Source organism: Vulpes vulpes, chromosome 1, assembly GCF_048418805.1.
Source record: "Vulpes vulpes isolate BD-2025 chromosome 1, VulVul3, whole genome shotgun sequence".
Taxonomy (NCBI): Eukaryota; Metazoa; Chordata; class Mammalia; order Carnivora; family Canidae; genus Vulpes; species Vulpes vulpes.
Window position 1 is genome coordinate 40,192,558 of NC_132780.1, and position 13,911 is coordinate 40,206,468.

Here is a 13,911-nt window from a genome sequence, read left to right on the forward strand (position 1 = left end):
AAAGAGCTGCTAATTATTACTTAGTTTGGTAAGACTCGAGGGTTGAGCCTCAGTATCACAGTATTTCTTGAAGGGCGCTCAGCACCGTTTGGACTGGTTGACTCTCTAGCTCTGAATCTGAAGAGGTTTTCTATGGGATGAAAGGAGGCTCCCAGAGAAGAACTTGACCAAAAAAAAGCGCGCAGGGAAAGGGGGCGCGGCGCTCCGGGGCCGAGCTTGCTCTTCACCGCCCTCGCTCCGCACCCCGGCGGCGGGAGAAGCTAAGTCACCCTCCGCTCACCCTGGCCCCGCGCTCCGAGCACGCGGCGGGGCAGTTACTGTAACGATGGGGGGAGGGGCTCCTTAGGACCCTCCCTTGAGACGCCTGCAACCTGACGGCCAAAGGACTGGAATCTGCCCACGCCTCGCTTAGGGGCAGGTCCCGCCGGTCCGCGCGCGGGGTCGCCCCCACCCCCAGCGGGGGTAACCGCCGCGCCCGCCCCCGCCCCGGCCGCGGGTCGGGACGCCGGCAGGCCGGCGAGGGCGGGGCCGGGGGGCGGGGAAACTGGCCGCTCCCTACGCTCGTCGCGTCGCGTCGCCTGGTGATGGGGAGGAGGCGGGTCCCGCTCGGGGAGGGGCGGGCGTCAGAGGAGCGGCCGCGCAGCCGCACTCGCTGCTCTCCCGCGGGCGCGCCCGGGTCGGCGCCGAGCTCCGCCCCCGCCCTGGAGCGCGGCCTGCGCACGCGCGGAGCGACCGGTCGCCTCCGCCCCTCGCAGGGCTCGCGGCGCGGCTCGGCGTCGGGCGCCGGGGCTGACCGAGCGGGAGCCGCCCGGGAGCCGGTGGACCGAGCGGTCTCGACGGAGGGCGCGGGAGGCCGGGCGCTGGACGAAGGGCCGCGGGGGGGCGGCTGTCGCGGCCAGCGCGGCTGAGGACGATGGTGTTCGAGTCGGTGGTCGTGGACGTGTTGAACCGGTTCTTGGGGGACTATGTGGTGAACCTGGACACGTCCCAGCTCACTCTGGGCATCTGGGGAGGTAACGAGACCGCCGCCGCGCCCGAGGCGTGGGCCTCCCGCTCTGCCCTCTCGGGGCCTCGGGCCCCTCGCTCGCCCCGCGCCACCACCTGCCGCCGCCCTCCTCGGGCTTGAATTACGTAAAGCCCGGCGGCGGTTCCGGGGCCTCTGCCCGCGAGGAGGGCGCGGGTCGGGGGCGCGGGTGAGGCGTCCCCCCCTTCCGAGGTGCCTGCGGGCCGCCCCGCGCCGTCGGGCTCCAGCTGTGCGGGCGTGGGGGGGGCCCCTCCCGGGCCGGCCGGCACCCCCGGGTTATGACGGAGGCTCGGGGCCGCCCACCGAGGCCGCACGCTGCCGCGCACGTGAAGGCGAGCGCGGTGACCGCAGACGCCCTCTCGCTCGGCCCCTGCCCGGCACCTGCCTGCTGGGGCTGCTCGCCGGCTCCTGCGGCGAACAGAAAGCGAAAGTCCGGTGCACGGCCGGCTCCTGCGGGTGGCGGGCAGTTTTCAGTTCACAGCCTGGCCCCGGAGTGTGTCACCTTTGTAAGGCTTTGGGGATCTTGGGGGTCGCAGTGAATTTTTTTTTTTCTTTCTTTTTTTTTTTTTTCAAAGAAACTAGGCGCACCGTGCTACGTCTCAGACCTGCAAGACGGGGATGAACAGGCGCCTGGGTGGCTTAGCTGAAGGACCGAAGCTTTACTTTGTATCCGTTTACCCCGGTGCGCTTCCATATTTGGAGCGTCATTATTAGCGCTTCCATCTGTTCCAGTATTCTACCCTTTTTTATTTTACACGCTCATTGTAAATTGGATTCCTTTTCCTTGTACGAAGTGAGTCTCCTAGGCCAAAGTTAGGGTTAAATTTTTTTTTTTTTTTTTTTTTTTTTTTTTTTGCATTTCATATGCACACACTTTCGGCCTTCTTCTAGGATACTCCTTTATCTTGATTTTTCTCCTTTATGGAAGAGTGTGAGTAGGTAATTAGTTTGATAGAATCTGTAGTTACTGTGCTGTTGGTCCCCCGTACCGTGGTAGAGCCCGCAAGAGCTAGGGACGTGAGTGCTAACTCTGCATCTCTGACTGGTAGCAGAACCTTGGGGATTAACTTGTTCTGCTTCTCATTTGCAGAGTAAAAATAATACAGTCTGTCTTCACACACCCTAGAAGGGAGCCTTGAAAACGTTTTGTAGTGCGCTTTGATCTGTAGTGAAGGTTGCTTCTGCATTCAAGGCGGAGGTTGGTGATAGAGTGCGGTTTATGGATGAATTTGTTTAAAATCTGCATACAGTAAAATTCACTCTTGCGACGTGTACAGTACTGCCTTCACACATGCAAAGTCGAGGAATGTATCCACCATCACAGTCATGAGAGGGGAAAGTTCCATCAGGACCGCAAAGTTCCTTCTGCTTGCCCCTCTTTCAGTCTATCCTTCCCAATCCCCATTTCTCCTGGAAACCATTGCTCTGTTTCCCCGTCTGAACGGTTTTGTCTTTTCTAAAGTACCACATAAATGGAATTATATGGCAGATAGCTTTTGGTGTCGGCCTGCTTTTATTTAATTTCACTTCCTCTGTAAAATCAGTCTGAGAGTCACCCATGTGTTTCGTGCAGCAGTATTCATTCCTGTGTTTTTGAGTGGTATTTGTTGTATGGATGTGTTATGTCTGTCTGCTGGTTTCCCTTTCTGGCCATAATGAATAGAGCTGTTAAGTACAGGTTTTTGTGTGAACATAAATTTTTATTTCCCTTGGGTTAGTCACTACCTCAGAGTGGGATGGCGAGGTTTTATGATGAGTGAATATTTAATTTCTGTGAAACTGTGGAGCTGCTTTTCAAAGCGGTTGTACCATTCTGCAGTCTCACCAGCATTGGATGAGTGCTTAGATGCTCTACACCCTCACTAGCATTTACTGTTGTCATTTCAAAAACCTTTTTTTAGCCATTCTAATAGGTATGCAGTGCTAAAAGTATTGTTTTAATTTGCGTACCATTAGTGATTGAAGATATTGAGCATTTTTTCGTGTTCTTTGCTGTTTTTATAGTTCATTGGTGAAGTCTGTTCCAGATCTTTTGCTTATTTTAAATTGGCTTTTTTTCTTTTTCTATAGAGATTTAATTTACATACTATTTAGGTCACCCTTTTAAAAGTGTTATTTATTAATATAGTTGACATACAGTGTTATTAGTTTTAGATGTGGAACAGTGATTCAACAATTCTAAAGGTTATGAAATGCTCACCATGATAAATGTTGTCACCATCTGTTGCCTTAAAGGTTATGACAGTATTAACTGTGTTTCCTTTGCTGCGTCTCCTTTGTTTTCCTTTGCTTTGTTCCTCTTGAATTATCCTTCTAAAATGTACAATTAAGTCTTTTTTTGTGCATAATTTTTTTCACAAAATTATGCAGCTATGACCACTAATTCCAGAACATTCTCAAAACTCCCAAATAAACCTCATACCCATAACCATTAGCAGTCACTCCCAAATTTTCTCCTGATCCCTCCAACCTCAGCTCCAGCAGCTACTAATCTACTTTTATCTCTATGGATTTATCAATTCTGGACATTTAATTTAAATATAATTATGCAACATAAGTGGCCTTTTGTTTCTGGCTGCTTTCACTTCAAATTATATTTTCGAGCTACATGTTGTAGCATGTATCACTTCTTTTTATGACTGAGTAATATTCCATTGTCTGAATAGATCACATTTTATCTGTTCGTCAGGTGATGGTCATTTAAATTATTCCTACTTTTTGGCTTTTATGAATAATGTTGCTATGATCATTTCATACACAAGTTTTTTTTTGTGGGAATATGTTCTAAATTTTCTTGGGTATATGCCTAAGGGTGGAATTGCTGAATCATAGGGTAACTGACTTCTTACAAGGGAACTGCCAAACTCTTTATCAAAGTATTGTCTTATGGTTAAGTGTTAGAGTTCTTTACATATTATGTGTGAGTCCTTTGTCAGATATGTGATTTGAAAATGTTTTCTTTCAGTCTCTTCGAAGTCTGTCTTTTGCAAAGCAAAAGGTTTAAATTTTGATCGAGTCCACTTTAGCAGAAACTTTTCATGAATCATACTTTGGTGTCTATGAAATCTTTGCCTTCCATGAAGTCACAAAGATTTTTCTCTTATGTTTTCTTGCAGAACTTTTATGATTTTATGTTTTTTATTTAGATTTCTGATGCATCTTTGTTTAAGGTATGGTATAGGTTGAAGGTTGTTGTTCATTTGTTTGCATGTGGATGCAAATGTCCAATTGTTGCAAGCACCACACTTGTCTTGATAACACTAGCTTTATGGTAAGTCTTGAAATCAAATAGTATGATCCCTCTAACTTTGGTGTTTATCAGATTTTTAAAACAACATATCAGTGTTTTATTTGCAGAAGTTGGTTATATTTTGATAAGTGAAGCTTTAAATAATAGCTTTTAGTTTTTTAAAAAATCCTTTGAAAATTTAAAAAGCAATAATTTTGATAAACTTTATATTTTTAAATTTCAAAATTAGAAACTAGATGCTACATAGGAAAATGGTTATTTTATGGACTTAATATTTTTATGATTTAATGTCAGAGGGACCTGTTGGTTTTAAATGTATGTCTTTGCTAGATGTCTAATAATTCAGCTGATTTCACTGTTAGCATATTAATAGTGTTAATTAGTATTCAGGAGTTACATGGATTAACCTAATAATGGGTAGTGCTCTGAAAATTTTGTTTCTGAGATGATGTTTTGAAAATTAGAATCCCATTTTTCCTAGAAACATTGTCATATATAAATGAGGAGTTTACAAAAATCTACATAATTATAATGTAGCAGAACTATGCTACTATACTGGGCCCTACAAGTATAGTATTCAGAAGTCTATATTCAGAAGTCTATATTCAGAAGACTGAATATCAGAGGCCTCTATTTTGTGTGTGGCGGGGGAAGGAATTGAACTGTATCTCACACTCTGGGTGAATTTTGATGTTGGTATACTCTCTGTGCACTACTAGAAATTCCCCACCCTTTTTATATGTCATCTACTTAGGTAGTACTATTTCATAGGCTCATCTGAGATCCATCTAAATTTTATTTTATTTTTTTAGATTTTATATATTCATGGGAGACACAGGGAGAGAGGCAGAGACATAAGCAGAGGGAGAAGCAAACTTCCTATGAGGAGACTGATGTGGGACTCCATCCTAGGACCCCGGGATCACACCCTGGGTCAAAGGCAGATGCTCAACCACTGACCACTGAGCCATCCAGGCATACCTCATTTAACTTTTCTAAGCAATCTAGAACTTCATGATTTCTTTAAGAGCTAGCTGCATCAGAATCAGCCATATGTGCTTGTTACAGACAGATTTCTGAACTGCTTTCCAGAGATTATAATTCATTTATCTGGAGTAGGACATCAACATCTTTTTTTTTCTTTTTTTAAACAAATGACAAAGGATTGTGATGTGCAGTGCATTGCATTTTTAGCGCACTTTTAGGGCAAAAGCATTAGAAATTCAGAGGCAGAAGTAGTAATAAGAGTGGCTTTTGTGCCATTTGTAATGGCAAGGAATACCTTATACTTTATAGTTCCTTCTGTAGTGTTCTGTCTCTTTCGCTCTTGTTTTCTTTAAAATTATAATACTAATAAATTCACTTTTTTTTTTTGGGGTGGTGGTGGTTGTTACACCTGATGTTGTTATGTAATATTAGAAACTTGGATTTCGGGGCAGCCCCCGTGGCGCAGCGGTTTGGCACTGCCTGCAGCCTGGGGTACCATATTGGGCTCCCAGCATGGAGCCTTCTTCTCCCTCTGTCTGTGTCTCTGCCTCTCTCTCTCTCTCTGTGTTTATGAATAAATAAATAAAATCTTAAAAAAAAAAAAGAAACTTGAATTTCTTTCTTTCTTTTTTTTTAACTAGCGTATATTTTTGAAGTGTGCTCTCCCAGTTTTCTCTTTACAGTAGAGTTTATTTATTTTTATTTTTTATTTTTTTTTACAGTAGAGTTTAATGTTCAGTGACCACTTACTGCATACCCCCAGTGTACTAGTGGCTCCATAGGAAGATGAAGATTAGGGCACAATTCCTTTCCTTCTTTTCAGTTTCATTATTTTCCATAATTTTATCTTCCATTTCACTTATTTGTTCCTTGGCTGCTTCCATCCTCCATGTGATTCCATCCAGTTGGTTTTGCATCTCAATTGTAACATTTTTTAATTTTGACCTGACTAGTTTTTAGGTCTTTTATCTCTGGAGCAAGAGTTTTTCTCACGTCTTCTGTACTTTTTTCAAGCCCAGCTAATGTTCTTATGACTGTTGTTCTGAGTTCTTGTTCACATACTTTGTTTATATCTGTTTTTAGCAAGTCCCTGGATGTGATTTCTTTTTCATCTTTTTTGGGGGGAGAATTCCTCTGTCTTGTCATGGCTAAGTTTCTGTCTTTTCCGTGTTATGAAAGCTTGTTATGTTTCCTTCTCCTGAGAGTAATGCTATATCATAAGGGGTCATGCACTGTCCAGGGCCTGGTGCTTCAAGAGGTGTTTTCTGGTTTATGCTGTGTGTTCTTTGCTCTTGTGTTTTGACTGCTCTTTCCTGCACATCAGTCCTCTGCAGAGCTCCTCACTTGCACTGGGGAGTGTTTGGGCCTTTAACTAGGTGGTATGCTTTGATTTGTTAATTAAGATAAGTCTTGCAGGCACCTGTTCTTTTCCTCCAATTGTGCAGATTGTCTTCTTGATCCTCAGATCAATTTCCTATTTGTTTAAAATGAATTGATGCTGATCTCACTATGTTCAGGAGTTGAGGCAAGGCCAGGGTCCTCCCACTATTAGACCATCCTAACTCCTTCAGTCGGGGCACAATTCCCGATATGAAGGAGTCATTTTTCTGTGATAAGAATGTGCTGGGGGAGCCAAACAAATGTTTATTGAAGTATGATGGTAATTACCAATTCTAATTCTTTAAAAGTTATTTTTGCCTTTGCTTTTTGAGAAACTTGCATAGAATGTTAGAGCTAAAAGGGAACATTTTATTATGAAAAGTTCAAACATACAGCATGTTACAAGATTTTATAGTCCATATCCATATACCTACAATCCAGATGATACCACTGGTTATGTACTGACAGCTTTATTGAAATAATAATTTAGATAGTAAAATGCACATATTTAATGTCTACACTTTGATTAATCTTGACAAATGTATGTTCTTGGGAAATAGTCATCACGATCAAGATAATAAAAGTATCCATCACACTCAAAAGTTCTTTTGTCCCATATCCAGAGGTATCCAATATTCTGATATTTTTTCTACTGTATATACATGAATTCCTGGTTTGCTGAAAGTTTTTTTTACCCCCCTCTAAGAATGTGTGTTGGGTTTTATAAAATGGTTTTTCTATGTCTGCTGATATGATAACAAGATTTCTTTTCTTCAGCCTGTTAAAGTAATGGCTTACATTTATTGATTTTTTGAATATTGAATGAGCTTTTCATACCTGGAATAAATCCCACTTGGTCTTGGTATATATAATTATTCTTATACGTTGTTGGATTCAATTTGATACTTTGTTGAGGATTTTTTTCATCTATGTTCATGTCAGATAGTGTTTTTTTTTTTTTTTTCTCTTGAGACATGCTTATTTGGTTTAGGTATTAGGGTAATGCTGACCTCATAAATGAATTAGGAAGTGTTCCCTCTGCTTCTGCTTCCTAGAAGAGATTATAAGGGGCCTAGTATTTTTTTCCCTTAAATACTTGATAGAATGTTAGTGAAACCCATCTGAGCATTATGCTTTCAGTTTTGAAAGATTATTAATTATTGAATCAATGTCTTTAATAGATACAAACCTATTTATATTCTTGTGTGAGTTTTGTTGGAATATATCTTTTAAGGAATTGTAACTTTGGTTACAATTAACATGTTTTTATTCCTTTATCCTTTTAATATCAATGAGATCAGTAATGATGGCTCTTCCTTTCATTTGTGATATTATTAATTTGTGTCTTTTTCTTAATCTGGCTAGAGAGTTACCAATTTTGTTGATCTTTTCAGAGAACCGTCTTTTTGGTTTCATTGGTTTTTCTATTTTTCTCTATTGAGTTTCATTGATTTCTGCTCTAATTCTTTTTTTCCCCCTTCTGTTTAGGATTTAATTTGCTCTTCTTTTTCTAGATTCCTAAGGTGGAAGCTTAGATTATTGATTTTAGGTCTGTCTTTTTTCTTTTTTTAAGATTTTATTTATAGAGATCAGGCGTGTGTGAGTGTGTGAGAGCACGTGAATGGGAGAAGGAGTAGACGGAGACAATCCCAAACCAGCTCTGTGCTGAGCATAGATCCTGACTTGGAGCTCCATCTCACCACTCTGAGATCATGACTTGGAGCTGAAATCAGGAGTTGGTCACTCAAACTGCATGTGAAATTTTGAAATCTGTTATTTTCATTTGATTCAAGACACTTTCCAGTTTTGAGATGACTTCTGTGACCTATTGTTATTTTAAATGAGCATTTATAAATCTAAAGGTATTTTGGGAGTTTCTAGCGTTTTTGTTACTGGCTTCTAATTTAATTCTGTTGTCTGAAAAGCAAATTTTGTATGACTCTTTTATTCCTTTAAATTTGTTAAGGTATATTTATGACCCAGAGGTTTCGTCGTCATTTGTTTTTTGTTTTTTTGGTGGTGAATGTTCTGTTCACACATATCCTTGGAAAGAATATGTATTCTGCTATTGTAAGAAATGTTCTACACATTTTTTTCTTTTTTTACTCTACCAATTTTAGCTAGATCTTTGTTTTTAATTTGTCTATTCTTTTATATTTAGAGTGAGTTTCTTGAGGACAGTGTTTTTTTTTTTTTTAATCCATTGTGTCGTTTTGTCTTTAATTGGTATATTCAAACCATTTATACTTAAAGTAATTATAGTTGGGTTAATGGATAGCTATTGCATTTGTAGCTCTTTTCTGTTTCTTGCATGAATGTCTTTTTAAAATCTTCCTCTTTTTCTGCCTCTCTTGGTTTTGAGTATTTTCTCTCTTTTTTTTTTAAAAAATTTTTATTTATTTATGATAGTCACAGAGAGACAGAGAGAGAGGCAGAGACATAGGCAGAGGGAGAAACAGGCTCCATGCACCGGGAGCCTGATGTGGGATTCGATCCCGGGTCTCCAGGATCGCGCCCTGGGCCAAAGGCAAGCGCCAAACCACTGCGCCACCCAGGGATCCCTTGAGTATTTTCTCTAATTTTTTCTCCTAAGACATTAATTATAACTCATTTTTTTGGGGGGGGGAGGGGAATGCCTTAAAATTGCAGTATGCATTTAAAACTAAGTCCAATCAAATAAAGCTGTATTGCTTCATAGATAGTGGAGTTACATTTTAGCAGTATTCCATACCATTCCTTTTTTATAACATTGTTATCATTCATTTCACTTATCCATAAGCTGTAATCACCCAGTGTGCTATTGTTACTATTTTGAATAGTGTTCCATTAGATCATTAATAGGAAAATAAAAAGCTTAGTTTTACCTTCATTTCTTTTCTTAATGCTTATTTATTTTTTAAAGATTTTATTTATTTATTCGAGAGAGAGAGACGAGAAGAGAGAGGGGCAGAGACACAGGCAGAGGGAGAAGCAGGCTTCATGCAGGGAGCCCAATGTGGGACTCTCCCAGGACCCTGGGATCATGACCTGAGCCAAGGCAGATGCTGAACCACTGAGCCACCCAGTCGTCCCCCCCTACTCTGTGAAAACTTTTAACATTTCTTGCAGAGGAGGTCTGGCAACAAATTCCATCAGTTTTTGTTTGAGAAAGTATTTTTTTATACCACCACTTTAAGAAAATTGTGATAAGATATAAAATTATCTTAACACTATTTTTAGTTTCAGGTATATAGCATATAGATTCAACAATTCTGTACATTACATATAGATTCAACAATTCTGCTCATCTTCAGTGTGGTCACCATCTGTCATCACCAAACAACATATTTGCAACATGATGGATTATATTCCTTGTGCTATGCTTTTCATTTCTACCACTTATTTTATAACTGGAACTTTGTACTTGATTGCCTTCACCTATTTTACCTATCCCTCTCCCCACCTACTTTTCTTCTGGCAGCCATCCATTTGTTCTCTGTATTTAAGAGTCTTTTTGTTTTCTTTTTTAGGTTCTACATATAAGTGACAGCATGGTATTTGTCTTCCTTTGACTTAGTTTTGCTTGGCATACCCTTTAAGTCCATCCATATTGTCACAAATGGCAAGGTCTCATTCTTTTTTATGACTGAATAATAATCTGTATGTGGGTGTGGATGTGTGTATCCATTCATTTAATGATGAATATTTAGGTTGCTTCCATATGTTAATTATTATTAATAATGCTGCAGTAAATATAGAGGTGCATGTATCTTTTTGAATTAGTGTCTTTATGGTTTTTTTTTTTTTGGGGGGGGGTGTAAATACCCAATAGTGGAATTACTGGATCATATGGTATTTCTATTTTTGATTTTTTGACGAACTTCCATATGGTTTTCCATAGCAGCTGCACCAATTTACATTCCTACCAACAGTGTAGGAGGGTTCTTTTTTCTCCACATCCTCACTAACACATTTCTTGTCTTTTTTTTCCCCCCTAAAGATTTTATTTACTTGAGAGAGAGAGAGCATGAGGAGGTGGGGAAGAGGAACAGAGGGAGAAGGAAAAGCAGACTCCCCATAGAGCAGTGAATCTGACAGGGAGGGGGCTGATCCCAGGACCCTGAGATCATGACCTGAGCTAAAGCCAGCCACTGATTGAGCCACCCAGGTGCCCCTCTTGTCTTTTTGAGTCTAGCCTTTCTGACAGGTGGGAAGTGATATCTTTGTTGTTGTTGTTGTTTTAAAGATTTTATTTATTTACTCATGAGAGACAGAGAGAGAGAGAGAGAGAGAGAGAGATTGATTGAGAGACAGGCAGAGGGGAGAAGCAGGCTCCATGCAGGGAGCCTGAGTCTCTCAGGCTGAAGGCGGCACTAAACCACTGAACCACCTGGGCTGCCCTCTTGGTTTTGATTCACATTATCCTGATGGTGAGTGATATTGAGCGTCGTTTCATGTGTCTGTTGGTCATCTGTAAGTCATCTTTGAAAACCTGTTCCTTAAGGTCCTCTGCTGTTTTTAATTGGATTATTATTAGTATTTTTGGTGTTCTGTTGTATAAATTTTTTATATATCTTGGATATTAATTCTTCATTAGATATATCATTAGAAAATATCTTCTCTCATTCTGTAGATTGCCTTTTTGTTGATGGTTTCCTTTGTTATGCAAAAGCCTTTTATTTTGGTGTAGTGCCAATAGTTTATTTTTGCGTTTTGTTTTCCTTGCCTTAGGACATTATACCTAGAACAATGTTTCTATGGTGATGTCCAAGAAAATACTGCTTGTAGTTTCTTCCAGGAGTTTTATGATTTCAGGTCCTGCATTTTAGGTCTTTAATCCACTTTGAGTTATTTTTATGTATGGTGTAAGAAAGTGTTCCATCTAGGTTCATTCTTTTTCAGTAGCTGTCCACTCTTCCCAGCACCTTTTGATGAAGAAGCTGTCTTCCCTCCATTGTATATTCTTGTTTCCTTTGTGGTAGATTAATTCACCATATATGCATGGGTTTATTTCTGGGCTCTCTATTCTGTTTCATTGATCTGTGGGTCTGTTTTTGTGCCAGTATCGTACTGTTTTGATTAGTACCACTTCATAGTATAACTTGAAACCTGAGATTTGGTACCATCAGCCTTGTTCTTTCTCAAGATTGCTTTGGCTATTTGGGCTTATTGTGGTTCCATACACATTTTAGGGTTATTTGTTTTAGTCCTTTGAAAATGATGATGATGTTGGCATTTTGATAGGAATTGTGTTGAACCTATTGATTGCATTTTATAATGACATTTTAAGATATTCTGACCTATGAGCATGGACTATTTTTCCATTTGTTGATGTCATCTTCAGTTTGTTTCATTAGTGCTTTATAGTTTTCAGAGTACAGGTCTTTTACCTCTTTGGTTAGGTTTATTTGTAGGTATTTTATTTTTGGTGAAATTGTAAATGGAATTGTTTTCTTAATTTCTTTTTCTTCTACTTTGTATTAGTATGTAGAAATGCAGTGGATTTCTGCATATTAACTTCGTATCCTGTTAGTTTACTGAATTTATCAGTTCTAATAATTCTTTTGATGGAATTTTTAATGTTTTCTATATCAATATCCTGTCTTCTGCAAGTAATGAAATTTTACTTCTCCTTGCTAATTTGAATGCCTTTTATTTCCTTATCTTGTCTGATTCCTGCAGTTAAGAGTTCCATTATTATGTTGAATAAAAGTGGTGAGAATGGACATCCTTGTCTTATGCCTGGTCTTAAGAGAAATGCTCAGTTTTTCACCAGTGAGCATGATGCTAGCTGTGGGCTTTTTGTATATGGCCTTTATTATGTTGAATCTATTTTGTTTTATTGATAATGGATGTTGCATTTTGTAAAATGTTTTTTTTTTTTCTTCTGTATTTACTGAGATCATCATAAGGCTTTTATCCCTTCTCTGGTTATTTATTTTTTATTTTTATTTTTTTTTATTTATGATAGTCACACAGAGAGAGAGGGAGAGGCAGAGACACAGGCAGAGGGAGAAGCAGGCTCCATGCACCGGGAGCCCGACGTGGGACTCGATCCTGGGTCTCCAGGATCGTGCGTGCCCTGGGCCAAAGGCAGGCGCTAAACCACTGCGCCACCCAGGGATCCCTTTAATTTTTTATTTATTTTTTATTTTTATTTTATTTTTTACCTTCTCTGGTTAATGTGATATATCACATTGATTGATTTGTGAATATTAAACCACCCTTTTGTCCCTTGTATAACTTAATTGTGGTCCGTGATTTTTTTTTTTCTTTAAGGTATTGTTGGATTTGGTTTGCTAATATTTTGTTGAGGATTTCTACATCTATGTTCATCAGTAATATTGGCTTGTGGTTTTCTTTCTTTCTTTCTTTCTTTCTTTCTTTTTTTTTTTAAGATTTTACTTATTCATGAGAGAGACTGAGAAAGAGGCAGAGGGGGAAGCAGGCTCCCCGTGGTGAGCCTGATGTGGGACTCCATCCCAGGACCCCTTTGCATTCCTATGGTGTCAGTTATTTTCATGTTAACCATTTTTAAGTGTACAATTCAGAGGCATCAAGTGTGTTCATGTTGTATAGCTATCACCACCATCCATCTTTTTTCATCTTGCATAACTGAAACATTGTGCCTATTGAGGAATAACTACTCATTTTCCCTACCCTCAGCTCCTGGCAACTATTATTCTATTTCCTATCTCTGTGAATTTGACTATACAAGCAAGGCACCTCATATAAGTTTTATCATATAGCATTTATCTTTTTGTGTTTGGCTTATTTTACTACCTACAATGTCTTCAAGGTTCATCTCTGTTATATTGTATATCAGAATTTCATTCATTTTTAAAGCTGAACAATATTAAATGTATATGCCACATTTTGTTTCTCCATTCATTTGTAAATAGACACATAGATTGCTTCCACCTTTTGGCTATTTTGAATCATGGTGCTACAAACATGAGCATGGAAATATATCTTTGAATCCCTGCTTTCAAATATTTTGGTATATACCCACAAGTGGGATTGCTGGGTTTATATATGTTGGTTTTTTTTTTTTTTTTTTTTTTTTTTAGTTTTTTGAGGAACTATCCTACTGCTTTCCATATGCACTATTTTAGATTTTTACTGATTGTGCACAGGGGTTCTAATTTCTCCACATTCTCAGAAACTTGTTATTTTCTGTTTTGTTTATAGTAGCCATCCCTCTCCCATGGATGTGAGGTACTATCTTGTTTATTTCACTTCCATTTCTCTGATGATTAGTTCTGTCAAACATCTTTTCGTGTGGTTCATG

The 13,911-nt window shown here is 39.7% G+C and overlaps 1 protein-coding gene across 3 annotated transcripts in view; it reads left to right on the forward strand.

Moving 5' to 3' along the window:
- The first annotated feature begins 725 nt into the window (after positions 1–725).
- Positions 726–13,911, forward strand: part of VPS13A (vacuolar protein sorting 13 homolog A) — a 237,353-nt gene continuing 224,167 nt past the window's right edge. For all 3 annotated transcript variants that reach the window (XM_026001515.2, XM_026001519.2, XM_026001517.2), the window contains exon 1: positions 726–1,013. In XM_026001515.2, coding sequence (XP_025857300.2) covers positions 914–1,013 — 100 coding nt within the window. In that variant the 5' untranslated portion in view covers positions 726–913. The remainder of the gene's footprint in view (positions 1,014–13,911) is intronic.